The sequence below is a fragment of the Camellia sinensis genome, chromosome 10 (assembly GCF_055761805.1).
Source record: "Camellia sinensis isolate YWXY chromosome 10, ASM5576180v1, whole genome shotgun sequence".
NCBI lineage: Eukaryota > Viridiplantae > Streptophyta > Magnoliopsida > Ericales > Theaceae > Camellia > Camellia sinensis.
In genome coordinates, this window is record NC_138970.1 from 139,584,282 (window position 1) to 139,602,806 (window position 18,525).

Below are 18,525 nucleotides of genomic sequence, written 5' to 3' on the forward strand. Positions count from 1 at the left end.
CTCGAAGTTGGTGTGGTCCCCTTGGACTCCGCAGGAAAAGGAGGGTAAGTGTAAGTGGAAGCGCGGTCACGCAAAACGAGCTTGACTTTAGCTCAGTCTGATGGAGTGCCAGACCACCTCGGTCATGAAGGTAAATACAGGAGCACGACCGGTCAAGTAGACCAGATATTAGCCCGGTCGAGTAGTCAAGTACTCTGCCTACCTCAGTTTTTACAGAAGTTTTCTTAAAACTAGCAATTGGTCTTAATGTTTTTTAGGATCAAGAGAAGACTTGGAGCCCTGTCCGTCCCAGATCTTCAGGTGTTCATCACTGAGGCTGAAGAACAGCAAGGAGGACAAGGGGCATGAGAGGATTTTGGGAAGCTCTATACCCTAAAATCTATGGTTTTTGTGCCCTAAAGCGAAGAATATCAAACGAAATAGCAATACAGGGGTCGAAAAACTTACCAGAATGGGGCTGGAGGTGAGTCTTCAAGCACAAACGCAGCAAGACGCAAGAAGAAAGCTCTTCGAAGGCTCTGGAGCTCTGGAATGTCAAGAAATGAAGGAGAGTCAGTAAGAACAAAATGAAGGGAGAAATGACGTATCTATGAGAGAGAGAGAGACTGCCAAAATTTTTGAATGTGAAGGGACGTGAGGGTTGCCTGCTCGAGGCCAATAAACGAGTGATGCGTGTCCCAATTATTGGCGGCGTCAGAGTTGAAGAGACAGGGAGGCGAGATGAGGCGTCGACCGAGCAAGTTTGGAAACCAAGCATGTCGACCAGCACGGTTAACTACTTGCAAACTGAGGACCGAGGAAGAGTCTGCCCCGGTTGGATCATGTAATCCCAGTCACGCTTGTGCGGACGGAATTAAGGGGCAATTGAGAGAGAGATTTTATAAGCTGAAATGGGCCATGTCAAAGGCCGGGCAAGTTGAGTGTCGAACACGTTTGGGCCGCGGTAGCTTGGGCTTGTCCAGAGAGGTTTTGCTTGGTTAAGGCACAGGGCCATGTTGGACCGAGCTACTTGGGCTCATTTGTGTAGAAACCGGGCTACTTGAAGTTGCTCTACCGAGATGACTGCCTGCTATTTCGGATTCTACGGTTCATGCGTTCAGCTAGGCAAGAAGGCCTACAGCTAACTGGCTTGACCTACCTCAAGCTCGGCTTGCCGGAATGCAACCAAGCTCGGTTGTTCTGGGTCTCGGCGAGTGGATCACTCAGATATGCCGCACAGCGCGGTCATAAGAAGCCGAGGTGATTCCGCCGGTTTGTCGGGTTTCGCCAAGATATCCTGACAGTTTGGTTAGGCCGTGATTGCTGGATTTGTACTGATAGATGGGATAGTAGCACCACGTGTCGAGAGACTAATGGGAGTAGATTTGGGGCGCAGAAGGTATATAAGCGTGTTTGCGGCCCCCATGCTGAGGCAGATGATCATTAGGTGAGATACACTAAACACTGAACTCTCTCCTCTCTCTCTCTCTCTTTATCCCTGAGTGTGTGCTAACTTGACCGTCGGAGGGGTTTTTCGGCCACACACCGCCGGGGAGCTCACCGCCGTTGTGTTCGCAGGACGATCGGATAGACAAGGAGCTTGGTAGAAAGGAGTACGGCCTTCGCCGGAATATTTGCTCCCCGTACACCTCCCTACTTGCAACAGTGGAGATGTATCTTAAGATGATCCAACGATCCAAATGGCTCCCTACTTGTATTTTAATTTATTTTTTTTAAATAGCTTGATCTGGACCGTTGTAATTAAATAATCATTTCTATGACGTTTTCGTCACACAAAAATGTTACAAATTGTAAGTTTTAGCGATAATTTATAAAAATATGACAAAAAATCATTAATTGTTAATTTTTAACATGTAAAAAATGGGCACAAAAATTATTTTTATCGATAATTTTACTAAAATTTATTTTTGAATAAAAGTTGATAAGATTTAAATTTAACTACTTGTTGATAATTTACCTTATATTTTATTTTGTTGCATTGCTAATTCAATTTCAAAGTTATCTCCATCCAAACAAACATAAATGGAATAGATCAGATCACGAGTAACATTTCCCTAAGCAGAAAATAAGCTCAAAACAACGTCCAGCACTACAGGAAGGTTTTTGCGGCGTTTTTTAAAGGCGCTTTTTTAAATGTCATTTTTGTTAATATTTAACGACGTTTTAAAAACGTCGCATATTTCTATAATGAAAACGACACCATTTTATAATAAAAGGCGTTTAAAAACGCCTCCAAATACGGTACCCACACGTGCTATTTTGAATTTGAGAATATAAGCCTTTGTAAACCCTCAGGCCTTCAGACACAAACAAACATTGAATCCTCACCTCGTCTCTCTCTCAATCCTCTCTAAACCCTTATTTTGAATCTCACCTTCAAATCTCACAGATTCACCGATTTCGAAGCTCCACCGCCACCACCATCTACACCGGCGAGGTAGCGAGATTCACTGATTCACCGATTTCACAGATTCACCGATTCAAATCTCATAGATTCATCGATTTCAGATCGGTCTGCACCGCCACCGCGATTTCGATTCAGATCGTTGTGCACTGCCACCGCGATTTCGATTCTCTCTCTAGATCTCTCCCACAGAGATTCATCTTTGATTTCATCTCAGAGCGATTTCAATGTCTCTCTCTCTCTCTCTCTCTCTCTCTCGATTTCGAAGCACCACCACCACCACCATCTGCACCAGCGAGGTATCGATTTCTCTTATATTGTTGATTTTCATCGGCAATCACTTCTTCTCCGTATTTTGTTTTGATTATCAATTTGTTGTTTTAACTCTCCAATATTTGTCTCCATGACTCCAACTTCACTTGGAAATAAGGGAGGTAGTTGAACTGAACTAATTTTTGGGCTGTTTGTTGCTTTTTTCAGTGGCTTAATTTGAGCTTCGTCGTCCCTCCCTTTCATTTGCTTGGGGAAGGTATCATGAATCTTTTGTATCATTTTTTAGTTGTCACTCTGCATATTCTCCTATCTTTTATCCTTTTATTTGATGTAGGCTATATATATGTTAATTAAAAAGTCAAAATATAGTGCACATAGAAACTATGTTCTACATGTATGATTTGTAATTGCTAAATTTCCTAAATAGTTTGCTGACATTTTGTTTTTGCATGTGGAACTGAGAAATCAGGAGGACTCTCTTTATGAAAGTACCTAAGACACGAAAGGCATTGCTACTGTCTGAGATTGATCGAGTAGCTCTGGTAAAATAACTTGCTACTTCTATATATATATATATATGTTCGAGTGACATCTGTTCCTGCATAACTTAAATATTATATTATTCAGAGCTGCACGTGAACTGAGCAATTGATACAAAAGTTCATATATAACTTGCTTATGAGCTTGTTCAAGGTTCTTTCCCTTTCAATAAAGGACATTTTTTTGGAAGGCATACACTATATATTGCTTTAGCCACAATAAAAGTAATGATAAGAAAAACGATGCAACTACAAGTTGAATGTCTTATGCTTCTGCTGGCAATATGTTTTTGACAGTGAATGACAAACACTGTAATTTTTTAGTGCTTCACTTCATACAAGGTATCTCACAGTTTTCATTTCTTTCAAACTTTTAGGATTATAAAATCCACAGAGATGAGATACATACAAAACTGGTTCAAATAATCAAAGAAAGGTTATTTGTTCATTTGTAGGAAGTTGGCTATTTTCAACGTGTCTTAACTTCCTTCATTTTGTTTTGTGAGTTGTTATTAACTTCAAATTGAAACTTCTTGAATTTTTTTCCCTACATATTGCCAGCATTAGGGGATGTAATTGCCATTGATTTGTTCCGATATTGCAATATTTGAAGAAAAAATCTTGCCTTGGAGACCCCTGTTAAAAGTGTACCAATAGCGTAAAAATTTGCTCACTGAAATTACTGATGTAAATATTTTGTCTAACATCGTTGATTTGAAGATAAATAAATGAACCTCTGATATTCTTTTAATTTGTAAATATTAAAAGATAAATCAGCATTAGGGGGTGTAATCGCTATGTAAATATTTTGTAAAAATTCCCATCTCCTCACATATTTTTAGTTTCTGGTTTGTCTACTCTTTATTTACAATGTGATGCAGCACAGTTGGCAACTAGCACAAATCAATTAGTTATTTAGGAAGTATTTCTGTCCTAGGGCAATTCATCATTACATTTGCTGGAACTGTAGGTAGAGAATGGCACTTTGGTTTTACAGAGCAATTAGTAACACTATTAAACTCTGTAGGGTAGACTAAGGCCTGACTTTTGGGATTTGATTTTGTTTCTTCTATTTTTGATCAAGCCTGGTACTTCTTTGGCCTAAGAAGAACTGAAGAACAACTGTAGTGCTGGAAATGTTCCTTCACAATTCACAGCGAATGTAGACTGAATATGCCGTTTTGTTTTCAATTAATTGTTTTGAATTAAGGCATACATACAAATTTCTGAATTTTATATTCTTCATTACTAGGTTTCTTAATATTATTTTAAATTTTCATACAGTGTGTCAAGTCACTTCTCTCACAGATGACCTACTTTGTTTTCCTCCGGCTTTCCCTGTTGTAGTTGCAATTTACCTTTGTATTGTTTTCCACTCTTTTCTTTTGTTTTTCTCTTTTAGCTTCTAATTTTATTCATAAACATATAGCATCAAAAGAAGGTAGAACTGCTTACCATTAATTTTGATGTACTTTTATACATTACTACAAATACAGATAAAGATCACACTTTTTTTTGTGTGATGTATGTTTTTTAATCACACCTTTTAAGTTTTATTAAAGTGTGGTCTTTGGGAGTATGATTAAAAGGGGTCATTTTTAATTACACTTTTTAAGTGTCATTAAAAAATGCTTTCATCACAACTTTAAAGTGTGATTAAAAACATTTAGATCACAGCTTTTAAGTGTGATTAAAAACATTTAGATCACATCTTTTAAGTGTGATTAATAACTAATAAAACCTGTAATAAAAAAAAAATTTGACATATTTGAAGAATAATCAATATTATTTTTATACACGCATTTCAAGAATGTAATACACACTATATACTATACTTTGAATCACAACCACATATTGAATAGAATAATGTCATATATTTCATAAATGAAAATTAAATATGTTTAAAAGTATATACAAAGGAATTATATAAAAAGTTTTAAACCATGCTTACATATATTAAAAAATGAAAAAACTTAAAAAACTAAGTTCTTGAATTCTTTGACCATATTTTGCATCTCTCCAAGAATTTCTAACCTGAAAAATGAAAACAAAAATTAATTCAGAAACCTCTAGAAGTATATGAATAAACTAACTATTTGTAAAGATTGTTCTAGTTTTACAAAAGATAAAGTCCTACCGATCACACCCTTTCAAATGTCTTAAGACTTGGACAACAAGTATCATTTCTTATATCGCTGAAGAGAGGCAAAGATGAACTGAATGATGGAAAGTGGCCAACAATCAATAAAGACAAGGTTTCCCCAGTCCTCCACAGGCAGCAATTTGCTGACAATACACAGGGTTGTCATTTGTTAAGTTCATCAGAACCTGCCACAAGGAGCATAGTATAAGTGTTGACAATCATCACATGAATCACAACCACGTCAAACAGATTCTCAATAAAACACATTTTTAGCCACTCCATTGCAGATGCTCTCATCTTTTCTCCAACTTCTATATTTCAATATTCTATTTCACATAAGTAAAACCAATAATATAAAAAAATATTTGGAACTGATGGGCAACTTATTAATGTTGTAATTTATCAGAGATATTTTGTTATAGGAAGGATCATGCTCTCTTATTCATTTTCTATTTTTCTTCCTCGAATAAACAACACACAATCAAATCCTAAAATCAATCAAGTTTCAGAGCAAAGCACACACCCTTGGGAATCAATTCAGAACAAAGTGGCTTAATGACAGCTGTTAATGTCACCAACTACATGTAAATCGATAAAATTTGTATGCTATGTTGCCTGTTGTCTTTATGTTGAAGTTCACACCAGTCACTGTTTGTTTATCTATTGTTCTGAATCCTTTCTTTTGCATATGAAGTTTATGCTATTAGTGGTGGTGGTGGTGGTGGTTAAGTTTCTATTTTCCTATATACTTGTGTTACTCATTTTACTGTTGTTACTTATCAAAGAAAAAATTACTATAATAATTTTTTGCAATAATTAGGCACCTTGGTATTAACAGGCCTTATTAACTCAAATTACTTAATACACTTTATGGGTAAATATCTAATTACACGTGTTAGAAAAATATAGATTTGAGACAAATGATGAGTCATAAATACATTTTTATGAAAATTTTCGGTATTCATAAAACAACTGAATAACATTAAATTGGGCATGGTTAAGTTTGAAGACATTAGGTTATGGTGTGCCAATATCAAAAAGGTATAAAGCCTTCCATCCCAAAGGACATTCCATCCTCCTATCACTAATTTCAATAAGAATAATGATACATAAACATAGTTTTTATATATGATTCTCATAAATTCAAAAATATCGTTCATTTTCAAATCATTTTCCTTTCACTAATATTACTTAAACAAGCAGTAAGTAATAAAATAATAAATGATTATCATGAAAAGTTGAGAAAGAGGTAACCTTTGGCTAAAGGCTTTGAGACCAAAGGTGGGAAAGTTACTAAACCCACAGCCATCAGCAGCAACAAAGAACCATTGAAAAAGTGCATTAGTAAAGCTACCATAGAAGGAATAGAATAGCATCATTACTTGTTTCCTGCATCCAAATTAATTAACTCATTAGCTCCCAAAAAAAATTAAAAAAATAAATAAACAAGGTGCTAATTCTAATAATTTTCCTCCACCAGTCCTCACAACTTAAAATTTAAAAAAAAGATAAAAGTAAAAGAAAAAATTGTAGATCAAGAATATGAATAAACCTAAATGTTAGAAGTTAATTGTTTTTGTTAGAAAAAGTGTGGTATAAATATTTCTTCTCTTTTTTCCTACATTATCCATAAAAGGGTCAAAGTATTCATTGGGTGTACTCGACTAATCTCAAGACTCACACAAAGCATTTCCTTCCATGCGAGTCAGGCAAATCTTCGACTATGCTCACAGGCATAGTCCCTGAGCAATTGATAGCACTCAATGGGAGGAGAAGTTATGTGGTGGTCTTGGGGCATGGCTAGGTAGTGTCTAGGAATATTGTGATTGGTAGAATGAGTGGAGCCTATAATTTGGTGTTTGGTAATAGGAGAACAACAAGGGATATGACATTTGATAATTGGTAGGAGTATTACCATGTGATCCTCCAAGACTATCTAATAATTTTTTCAATGGGAGTTGAATCTCAAACTTAATGCTTCATGAGGCACTAAGGGCCAAGTGGTAAGTAATATCAGTTTTAGTTCTAAATAGTTACATTGTGTGGTAAATAATATCAATTTTAGTTTTAAATAAATACATTAAATAAGATTAGGGTAAGAGATAGTATTAATTACTTGGCTAGTTTGGCTCCTTTAGGAGTGTGAAAGCTGTTGATGAGGTAGGCAGTTGCAGTTCCACTAGGGTATGTTAACTTGTACTTGAGTATCATCATCTGAGGAAGAGAGGAAAAACAATTCAAAAAAAATTACAAATTAAAAAGCTTATCAATAAAATATATTATTAAAATTAAAATTGGTTTGTTGTAATAATCTATTATTATTATTATACCTTTCTAAGGGGGACAATTGAAAAGAGACCAACAAAGCTGACAAGAAAGAGAAAACCAAACATCCAACCCAAAGATAGATTCTTCACATTGATTGGGTTGCTTGCTTCATCTACTTGAGCTGCAATCCATCCACTCATTCCTAGTAGATAACTTGCAGTCCCACCTGATATATATCAAAAAATTATTAGCAAAAACAAAAACAAAACAATGTTCTGTAGCAAATATGGGTGAAGTAAAACAAACCATTTAAAGATTATTAGGCCTACTGTCAAGGACATATGTGGGCCAATGAGTGTAGTAGCATAGAAATCAAATATAGAATCAGGCATAGAAAATATATGGACGAGCAAGATATTACAAGATTGACTGGTGAAATCTATTTTTAAAAAGAATCATATATGTATTTTTGATTTCTATGTTTCTAAACTTTGTAATATATTTACTAGTAGTCATGTATGCAACAAAAAAGAGATGAAAACTTCTATTGGAGAATGCTTGATTAATCTCAAACAACTATTAATTGTTTTTCATTGCGGAAAAGTAACTTGAAATTTTCATACTCCATATTTTGAATATCTAGAATTAATTATGTACAAGTGGCATATAATTAGTGTGGTGTTTTTTTTATTTTGAACATCCAGATCATCAGCATTTAGTAAAAGATCAGATTGTTTCTGCATGTACAGAATGATGAATTATTATCAATCCACATCCTAATACTAAACCAAATAATTAGTCACTACAAATGAAATCATATTGAAATCTTGCACAACTCAATAAACTTTTTAAGATTCAATCTAGAAAGAAAAAAAAAATGGCAATATGGAGTCCCAATATCACGCCAAGAGGCAAAGAGATATACGCTTGTTTCGATCTGCCAAAAATGAATTGATTAAGTGATGATGACTATCAATAGTCAACAAATGAGGAAAAGTGTAAATGATACCTTTAGAAAATGATGTTTAGCCACCCTCTGGACCCTGTGACTGATGGACCCTTCTCCTGGTTTCTCAACAAAGGGGAAACAGAAAACAAAATAAGGGGGAGCTAAAGCAAGTACAGAATACAAAAAAAAAATGAAAATCGAAAAAAACAATATCACATTAACGAAACCAACAAAACTATATGAAAATAAGGGACATTCTCCCTTTAGCATTTGCACTCAAGTTCTATCCAAGTAGATACCAAAATAAATGGACAAATTTTGTACTCAAGTTCTATCCACGTAAATACCAAAGAAAGAAAGTGACAAAATCACCTGGCCTATATTAATTCAAATACCTAAGCACCAATAACAATGCTTACCTTCTTTTAGAAGCTTGGAATTGTGCCAGCTTCAGCACTCTTTTGCTGCTTCTCTTTGAAAATATTAAGCAATATTCTCTTTGTCTCAAGCTCTATAAATCAAAGCACAACGTATATAGTTATACTACTAGAGAAGCATGCAAGTGGTAATCATGGCCATGTTTACATTTGCTATGTAATTCATGCACAAAATGCGTATATACAAGCCACCAATAGCAGTTGATAACACTACAACAAAAAAGGTCTATGGTGACAAAAACGCGTGACGAAAAAATAGTTCGTCTCCAAATATACATGTTTTAGTGATGAAAATAAGATTTCGCCTCCAATTGTACTATTTTTAGAGACAAAAACCAAATTTCGTCACCAAATGCTTAAAATCAAATAAAACAATAGGTGACGAAAATTTTATTCGTCTCTAAATTTTATTTTTCGTCACAAAACAATTTCCCGCCCTTGGAAAATTTGGTGGAAGATTTGGCGCCATTTTGGAGATGAAATTTGTCGTCACCATTGTAAAAAAATTTAGAGAGGAAATAATTTCGTCTCCAAATGTATTATTTTTAGAGAGGAAAACCAAATTTCGTCACCAAATGCTTAAAATCAATAAAAAATACAAGAAATCTAGGCTATTGTGACAAAATTTGGTGACGAATTTTTTTTTGTCTTAAAATTTAAGCCAAAGATGACGAAATATTAATTTTGTCGTTTGTTTTAATTTTTCTCAAAAGTATAGGTGACGAAAACAAAATTTTGTGTGCAAAAATGAGGCGCCAATTTCATTTGCATTGGCGCGAATTATTTTAGCTCATTGGAGACGAACATTTTTTGTCACAAAATATAATTTTTTTTGTGACGAACGTAATTCGTCGCCAATAAATTCCATACCTATTAAACGATGTCGTTGCATATTTCTATTTATTAGGCGACAAATATATTTTTGTCTGGGAAGGATAAGTTATGGAAGACAAAAATATTTCGTCATCAATAAACACTCCATCATGCAGACAATGTCATTTCATCTTTCTATTAAATAGGCGACAAATATATTTTTGTTTCAGAATAATAAGTTGTGGGAGACGAAAATATTTCGTCACTAATAAATTCTAATTGATTGCGTGACGAATACATTTTTCATCTCATAAAGTTAAGTTGTGGAAGACAAAAATATTTCATCACCAATAATAAATTCTTTGTTCTGGTATTGAAGGAGACAAAAATATTTTATCACTAATCATTTCTCTTTATTAAAATGCCATGGTTTTGTGTTTCGAAGCATTGAACTGTGACCCCAAGAGATACACTCTAACGCTTATCACTCATTTTCATGTACACGGACCTTGAAGTCGTGACCCAAGAAGACACTTTCTACAAACCCTCATTTCTCTCTCGCACTTGAGTCTACTCCTCTCTCACAAGTATTGAAGTCGTGACTCAAGAAGACACTCTATAAACCATTTCTTCTATTTCGCGCAAAAGCCCCTCTCTTCTGTCTCACACTTAAGCCCTTCGTGCATGCCAACATTGAAGCTATTATCCAATAAGGCACCCTATGTACGCAAGCACTTTTTCTCATTGTCTGAACCAACTCTACCTTTTCCGTCTAAAACACCTATTTCAGAAAAATCAAAGGTCAAAACCTCTCTCCACAAAAAAAAAAAAAAAAAGATAATTAATGTAGATATTTTTTTGTGAGAAAAAATACAGAGAAACAAATAATAAAAAATTTGTAATTTTCAAAATTAATAGAAAACATTATCTTGTTTAGTATGGAGTTTTCAATAATTAATTTTTAAAATTTGGTGATAAAATTTATTTTCGTTTTAGAATGTAACCCAAACATGACCAAATATTACTTTTGTCGTTTCTTTTAATTCTTCTCAAAACTGTAGGAGACGAAAAAATAAATTCATCAGAAAAAAAAGAGGCTCCAATTTTTTTTCTTGTTGGCGCCAATTATTTTAGCTCATTGGAGACGAACATTTTTGTAACAAATTTTAAAGTTTTTTGCAACAAAAGGAATTCGTCACCAATAAATTCGAAACTTATTAGACGATGTCGTTTCATTTTCTTATTTATTTGGTTACAAATATATTTTTTGGCTGGGAAGGATAAGTTATGGGAGACAAAAATATTTCGTCACCAATAAACTCTTCATGCTCATTTTATCTTTCTGTTAATTAGGCGACAAATATATTTTTGTCTCGGAAGGATATTTTTGGGAGACGAAAATATTTCGTCGTTAATAAATTCTCCATGTGTTGTGTTGCATTTTGAGTGATTGTGCGACGAATATATTTTCGTCTCATAAGGTTAAGTTGAAGGAGACGAAAATATTTCATCACCAATAAATTCTCCATCCCCACACAACATTGTTTTTGTATTTTTGTTGATTAGGCAACGAACATATGAGTTTGAGACGAAAATATTTTATCCCTAATTATTTATCTTTATTAAAATGTCGTCAGAAACTAAGAGATCACTCTCACCTTAATCACTTACTTTCACACACACACAAATACTAAAGTCGTGACCCGAAAAGACGCCCTCTACAAACCCTCGTTTCTATCTCGCACTTGAGTCTCCTCTCTCACAAGTATTGAAGCTGTGACTCAAGAAAATAATCTCTATAAACCATCTCTTCTATTTCGCACTAAAGCTCCTCTATTCTCGCCGTTTGTGCATGCAAACATTATTATCCAAGAAGACATTGTGTGCAAAGCTATTATTCTTTCTCATAGTAAACCCCTCACCACAATATGAAAAAAATAATAATAATAATTAAACAAGGAAACAAAATACAAGAAATCTAGGCTATTGTGACAAAATTTGGTGACGAAATTTTTTTTGTCTTAAAATTTAACCCAAAGATGATAAAATATTAATTTTGTCGTTTGTTTTATTTTTTCTCAAACGTATAGGAGACGAAAAAAAATTTCATCTACAAAATTTAGGCGCCAATTTTATTTGCTTTGGCGCGAATTATTTTAGCTCATTGGAGACGAACATTTTTGTCACAATATATATATATTTTTTGTGACGAACGTAATTCGTCACCAATAAATTCCCTATCTATTAAACGATGTCGTTGCATATTTCCATTTATTAGGAGACAAATATATTTTTGTCTGGGAATGAGAAGTTATGGAAGACGAATATGTTTCGTCACTAATAAACACTCCATCATGCAAACGATGCCGTTTCATCTTTCTATTAAATGAGCGACAAATATATTTTTGTCTTGGAAGAATAAGTTGTGGGGGAGATGAAAATATTTAGTCACTAATAAATTCTGATTGATTGCACAATGAATATATTTTTCGTCTCATAAGGTTATGTTGTGGAAGACAAAAATATTTCATCACCAATAATAAATTCTCTGTTCTTGTATTTAAGAAGACAAAAACATTTTTTCACTAATTATTTCTCTTTATTAATATGCTATGGTTTTGTGTTTCGGAGCACTAAAACCGTGACCCCAAGAGACACACTCTGACCCTTATCACTCATTTTCATGTGCACGGACACTCAAGTCGTGACCCAAGAAGACACTTCCTACAAACCCTCATTTCTCTCTCGCACTTGAGCCTACTCCTCTCTCACAAGTATTGAAGTCGTGAAGCAAGAAGACACTCTGTAAACCATTTCTTCTATTTTCGCACTAAAGCCCCTCTTATACGTCTCACACTTAAGCCCTTCATGCATACCAGTATTGAAGCTATTATACAAGAAGGCACCCTATACAAAACTGACTATTCTTGCTCATAGTGAAGGCGAAGCACTTTTTCTTATTGTCTGAACCAACTCTACCCTTTCCGTCTAGAACACCCATTTTAGAAAAATCGCAGGTCAAAACCCCTCTCCACAAAAAAAAAAAAAAATTTAATGTAGCTATTTTTTTTTTGTGAGAAAAAAAAACAGAGGAAAAATTAATAATAATTTTTTAATTTTCAAATTAATAGAAAACATTACCTTGTTTAGTATGAAGTTTACAATAATTAATTTTTAATTTTTAATTTTTAATCTATATGTTTTTAGTGAACATTTTTTAATATTATAATTTTTTGTTCTTTTTTTTTAACTTTTTAAATCCTTTAATTTAGATGAGAGCAAATTGCAGCAGTTGTCCTGGTACTTTGGTCCTTGTGTCATATAAATGGTATGTGCCATATCTATATCTATCTATCTATCTATCGATCTATATCTATCTATCTATCTATCTATCTATCTATCTATCTATCTATATCTATATCTATCTATCTATCGATTTATATCTATTTATTTATCTATATATATATATATATATCTATCTATACTATATATTAAGCAAAAGGGTGTTTTAACCCCAGGGCCTGTGGAAGCTCCAATATGCCAATGCTAATTTCCTGATTTTTTATTTTTATTTTTTAAAAAAAATTGACTTGGTGATTGGTTAAAAGATTATAATAATTACATTGACACCATGATTACATGGGTCTCTTGGGGGAGCAAAATAGCCTCTCTCTCTCTCTCTCTCTCTCTCTCTCTCATTTCATTTATTGTTTTATTTCCCCACCCTCTATCTCCTTCATTTATCAATAGTGTAATTATAAAACAACAAACCAATCACCAAGCAATCCCAATATTATATTGAAAGAATTTAATAAGTGTTTTTTTTTTCAAAAAAATTAAGAGAGAAAAAAATTATATTGAAAGAATTTAATAAGTGTTTTTTAAAAAAAATTATATTGAAAGAATTTAATAAGTGTTTTTTTTTTCAAAAAACAAAACAAAAAATTAAGAGAGAAAAAAATTAAGAGCCATTGACACCATGATTACATTCAGAAAAAAAAACAAAACCATTAAGAGAGAAAAAAATTATATTAAAAGAATTTAATAAGTGTTTAAAAATTATATTGAAAGAATTTAATAAGTGTTTTTTAAAAAAAATTATATTGAAAGAATTTAATAAGTGTTTTTTTTTTCTTGACACCATGATTACATTCAGAAAAAAAAACAAAAAAATTAAGAGAGAAAAAAATTATATTGAAAGAATTTAATAAGTGTTTAAAAACAAAAAAAAAAATTAAGAGAGAAAAAAATTAAGAGCCATTGACACCATGATTACGAAAAAAAAACAAAACAATTAAGAGAGAAAAAAATTATATTGAAAGAATTTAATAAGTGTTTAAAAATTATATTGAAAGAATTTAATAAGTGTTTTTTTAAAAAAATTATATTGAAAGAATTTAATAAGTTTTTTTTTTTTTTTCAAAAAACAAAACAAAGAAATTAAGAGAGAAAAAAATTAAGAGCCATTGACACCATGATTACATTCAGAAAAAAAAAAAAATTAAGAGAGAAAAAAATTATATTGAAAGAATTTAATAAGTGTTTAAAAATTATATTGAAAGAATTTAATAAGTGTTTTTTTAAAAAAATTATATTGAAAGAATTTAATAAGTGTTTTTTTTTTCAAAAAATAAAACAAAAAAATTAAGAGAGAAAAAAATTAAGAGCCATTGACACCATGATTACATTCAGAAAAAAAAACAAAAAAATTAAGAGAGAAAAAAATTATATTTAAAGAATTTAATAAGTGTTTTGGTTTCTTGGGGTCTCTCTCTCTCACATTTCATTTATTGAAGCAAAAGTGGTGGCGTGGCCTCTCTCTCTCTCTCATTTCATTTATTGTTTTATTTCCCCACCCTCTAAGCAATCCCAATATTATATTGAAAGAATTTAATAAGTGTTTTTTTTTTCAAAAAAAAAAAAACAAAAAAATTAAGAGAGAAAAAAATTATATTGAAAGAATTTAATAAAAAAAATTAAGAGCCATTGACACCATGATTACATGGGTCTCTTGGGGTCTCTCTCTCATTTCATTTATTGTTTTATTTCCCCACCCTCTATCTCCTTCATTTATCAATAGTGTAATTATAAAACAATAAACCAATCACCAAGCAATCCCAATATTATATTGAAAGAATTTAATAAGTGTTATTTTTTTTTCAAAAAAAAAAAACAAAAAAATTAAGAGAGAAAAAAATTATATTGAAAGAATTTAATGAGTGTTTTTTTTTTTTTTCAAAAAACAAAACAAAAAAATTAAGATGGGTCTCTTGAGAGCCATTGACACCATGATTACATGGATCTCTTGGGGTCACTCTCTCTCTCACATTTTCCTTTCACTTATTGTTTTATTTCTCCACCCTCTATCTCCTCCATTTATTAATAGTGTAATTATAATCTTTAAACCAATCACCAAGCAACCCCAATATTATATTGGAACTCCACAAAAATTTATGGGTTAAAAATAGATATAAATTTTTTTGCATCCCCAATAGACCCATGTAACTATTGTGTAAATAGCTCTTAACTTTTTTCCCTCTTAATTTTTTTGTTTTGTTTTTTGAAAAAAAAAAAAACACTTATTAAATTCTTTCAAACCTTTATAACTTCTCCAATACACATATTTTTCTTAACTTTTCACATTCCTTTTGTAAACAGTGATTTTCCTTTTTGCTTTCTCCTTCTTGAGTTCTCACTTTCATACTTTCAATTTCAGTGACTACGTATGCAAACAGTAATTGTTATTTTTGTTTTTCCCTTCTTAACTTTTTCTTTTGTTTACTGTTTTAATATTAATAGTGATTTTCCTTTTTGCTTTCTCCTTCTTTAGTTTTCACTTCTACACTTCCAACTTCAGTGATTACGTATGCAAACAGTAAGTGTTATTTTTGTTTTCTCCTTACATTTTAATGTTATTTAATCTTTTTATAAACCCTCACAAAAAGAAAAATGTGATTATAATTTCTTCTTCTTAACTTTTTCTTTTGTTTACTGTTTTAATATTGTTCAATGGTTTTTTTGATTTTATTTTTGAATCTTTTTATTTATTATTTTAATTTTATTTTTAATTTTTTAATATGATTAAAGTAGGATAAATATAAACTCCCACAAAAAGAAAAATATTATTATAATTAGTTGAATGATTCTTTTTTTTTAATGTGATTGTAGTTAGTTTAGTAGTTAAAAAAATGTGATTAACTAATTTTTAATGTTATTTAATCTTTTTATTTAATTTTTTAATATGATTAAAGTTAGATAAATAATGTTTTAATATCATTAAAGTTAGATAAATATAAACTCTCACAAAAAAAAATGTGATTATAATTAGTTGAATGATTCTTTTTTTTAATGTGATTGTAGTTAGTTTAATAGTTAAAAAAATGTGATTAACTAATTTTTAATGTTATTTAATCTTTTTATTTACTGTTTTAATTTTATTTTTAAAAATATGATTATAATTAGTTGAATGATTCTTTTTTTAAATGTGATTGTAGTTAGTTTAATAGTTAAAAAAATGTGATTAACTAATTTTTAATGTTATTTAATCTTTTTATTTACTATTTTAATTTTATTTTTAATTTTTCAATTTTTTAATATGATTAAAGTTAGATAAATATAAGCTCTCACAAAAATAAAAATGTGATTGTAATTAGTTGAATGATTTTTTTTTTAATGTGATTGTAGTTAGTTTAATAGTTAAAAAAATGTGATTAACTAATTTTTAATGTTATTTAATCTTTTTATTTACTGTTTTAATTTTATTTTTAAAAATATGATTATAATTAGTTGAATGATTCTTTTTTTTAATGTGATTGTAGTTAGTTTAATAGTTAAAAAAATGTGATTAACTAATTTTTAATGTTATTTAATCTTTTTATTTACTATTTTAATTTTATTTTTAATTTTTTAATTTTTTAATATGATTAAAGTTAGATAAATATAAACTCTCACAAAAACAAAAATATGATTGTAATTAGTTGAATGATTCTTTTTTTAATGTGATTGTAGTTAGTTTAATAGTTAAAAAAATGTGATTAACTAATTTTTAATGTTATTTAATCTTTTTATTTACTATTTTAATTTTATTTTCAATTTTTTCATATGATTAAAGTTAGATAAATATAAACTCTCACAAAAAAAAAATGTGATTATAATTAGTTGAATGATTCTTTTTTTTAATGTGATTGTAGTTAGTTTAATAGTTAAAAAAAATGTGATTAACTAATTTTTAATGTTATTTAATCTTTTTATTTACTATTTTAATTTTATTTTTAATTTTTTAATATGATTAAAGTTAGATAAATATAAACCCTCACAAAAAGAACAATGTGATTATAATTTCTCCTTCTTAAAATGTAAGTATAACTTTTTTACTTTATAACATTTTATAAATACATAATATATGTATTTTTCATTAATTATGATACTAACTATCATGTTGACAATGCAGGAATGCTGATGGAAGGCCCACAACAATTTAGATTTTAGTTATTTTTTTGTTTTACTTATTCAGTGAATTTCGAACAAATGTAATAAATTCTTATTTTTATTACTTTAATTATGCAATGTCAATATTTTCTTTTAAAATTACATATATTTTATGCTAACAATTTAAAAATATGTTTAACATAACTATGAATGTTTTTTTTTTATTTAAATTTAATCCCGTGCATAGCACGGGTGATATGCTAGTCTATACTATATATTAAGTAAAATGGGGTTTTTAACCCCAAAGCCTGTGTGAGCTCCAATCTCATAATCCTAATTTTCTAATTTTTTTATTTAAAAAAAAAACCTCAGCATTTATTGACTTCTCCTAACCCAACTTCAGCATTTATTGACATCTCCCAACCCATAATCCCTTTTGACTTCTCTCATAATTATTGCAACACCCTTTTCAATTTCTCCCATACATTATGGTTACACACAAAAATAATAATAAAAAAAAATAAGAATTTAGCTATAAATCTCAAAAAGATATAACATCTAAATTTGAATTATGATTTAATAATATAATTATGTATTTTTTTATAGCAATGCTACGTATCATGAAAAAACTTTCATGAAAATAATCATAAAAGATTTATGACCATTGGATTACACTTAAAATAAAACACCACACACTAATCAAGATAATTCAAAGATCATAAATTTTTCATGATCAGTTTCATGAAATTTTTTTCATGATCCTTATCTTTTCTCTTTTTTTTTATGTATATCTATCAAAATTTTAAATCACTTAATGGGAAAATTAATCAATTTTCCAAAATTATTGATTTTTAATTTACAAAATAGATAAAAAAAAAACTATTGACTGATTTATTTATTTAATAACAAAAATATTTCATAATCTCTCCCTCCTAATCTCTCTCACAAATTTTCAAAAAAAAATATTAAAACTTGCATTCTTTTTCTCTTCCCCAAAAAATCAGATAATAATTTTTATTAAAGTTGTAGATATCTACCTATAGTTTATATATTATATTATAACATAACAAAAAAAAACTAAAAAACTAATTTTTTTTTTAAAGTTTTTCTAAATAAACTTTAAATCAATAAAACTCACATGTCTATCACATATCTAACTCACATCATAACTTATCTAAATAATAATAATTAAAAACAAATGAAAACCATAGATAAATTAAATTTAAAAAAAAAAAGATACCCACAACTCCATCTTAAATAAATTGAAAAAA

General features: G+C 30.3%; 1 protein-coding gene across 1 annotated transcript; it reads right to left on the reverse strand.

Moving 5' to 3' along the window:
- Positions 1–5,070: 5,070 nt before the first annotated feature.
- LOC114280128 (putative metal-nicotianamine transporter YSL7) lies at positions 5,071–8,757 on the reverse strand. The gene is made up of 6 exons (XM_082893445.1): positions 8,637–8,757; positions 7,690–7,853; positions 7,476–7,573; positions 6,614–6,748; positions 5,354–5,544; positions 5,071–5,250 (listed from the first exon to the last, which is right to left on the reverse strand). The coding sequence occupies exons 2-5, from the start codon at positions 7,825–7,827 to the stop codon at positions 5,538–5,540; spliced, it is 378 nt and encodes a 125-aa protein (XP_082749571.1). The 5' UTR covers positions 7,828–7,853; positions 8,637–8,757; the 3' UTR covers positions 5,071–5,250; positions 5,354–5,537.
- Between the last annotated feature and the right edge of the window lie 9,768 nt (positions 8,758–18,525).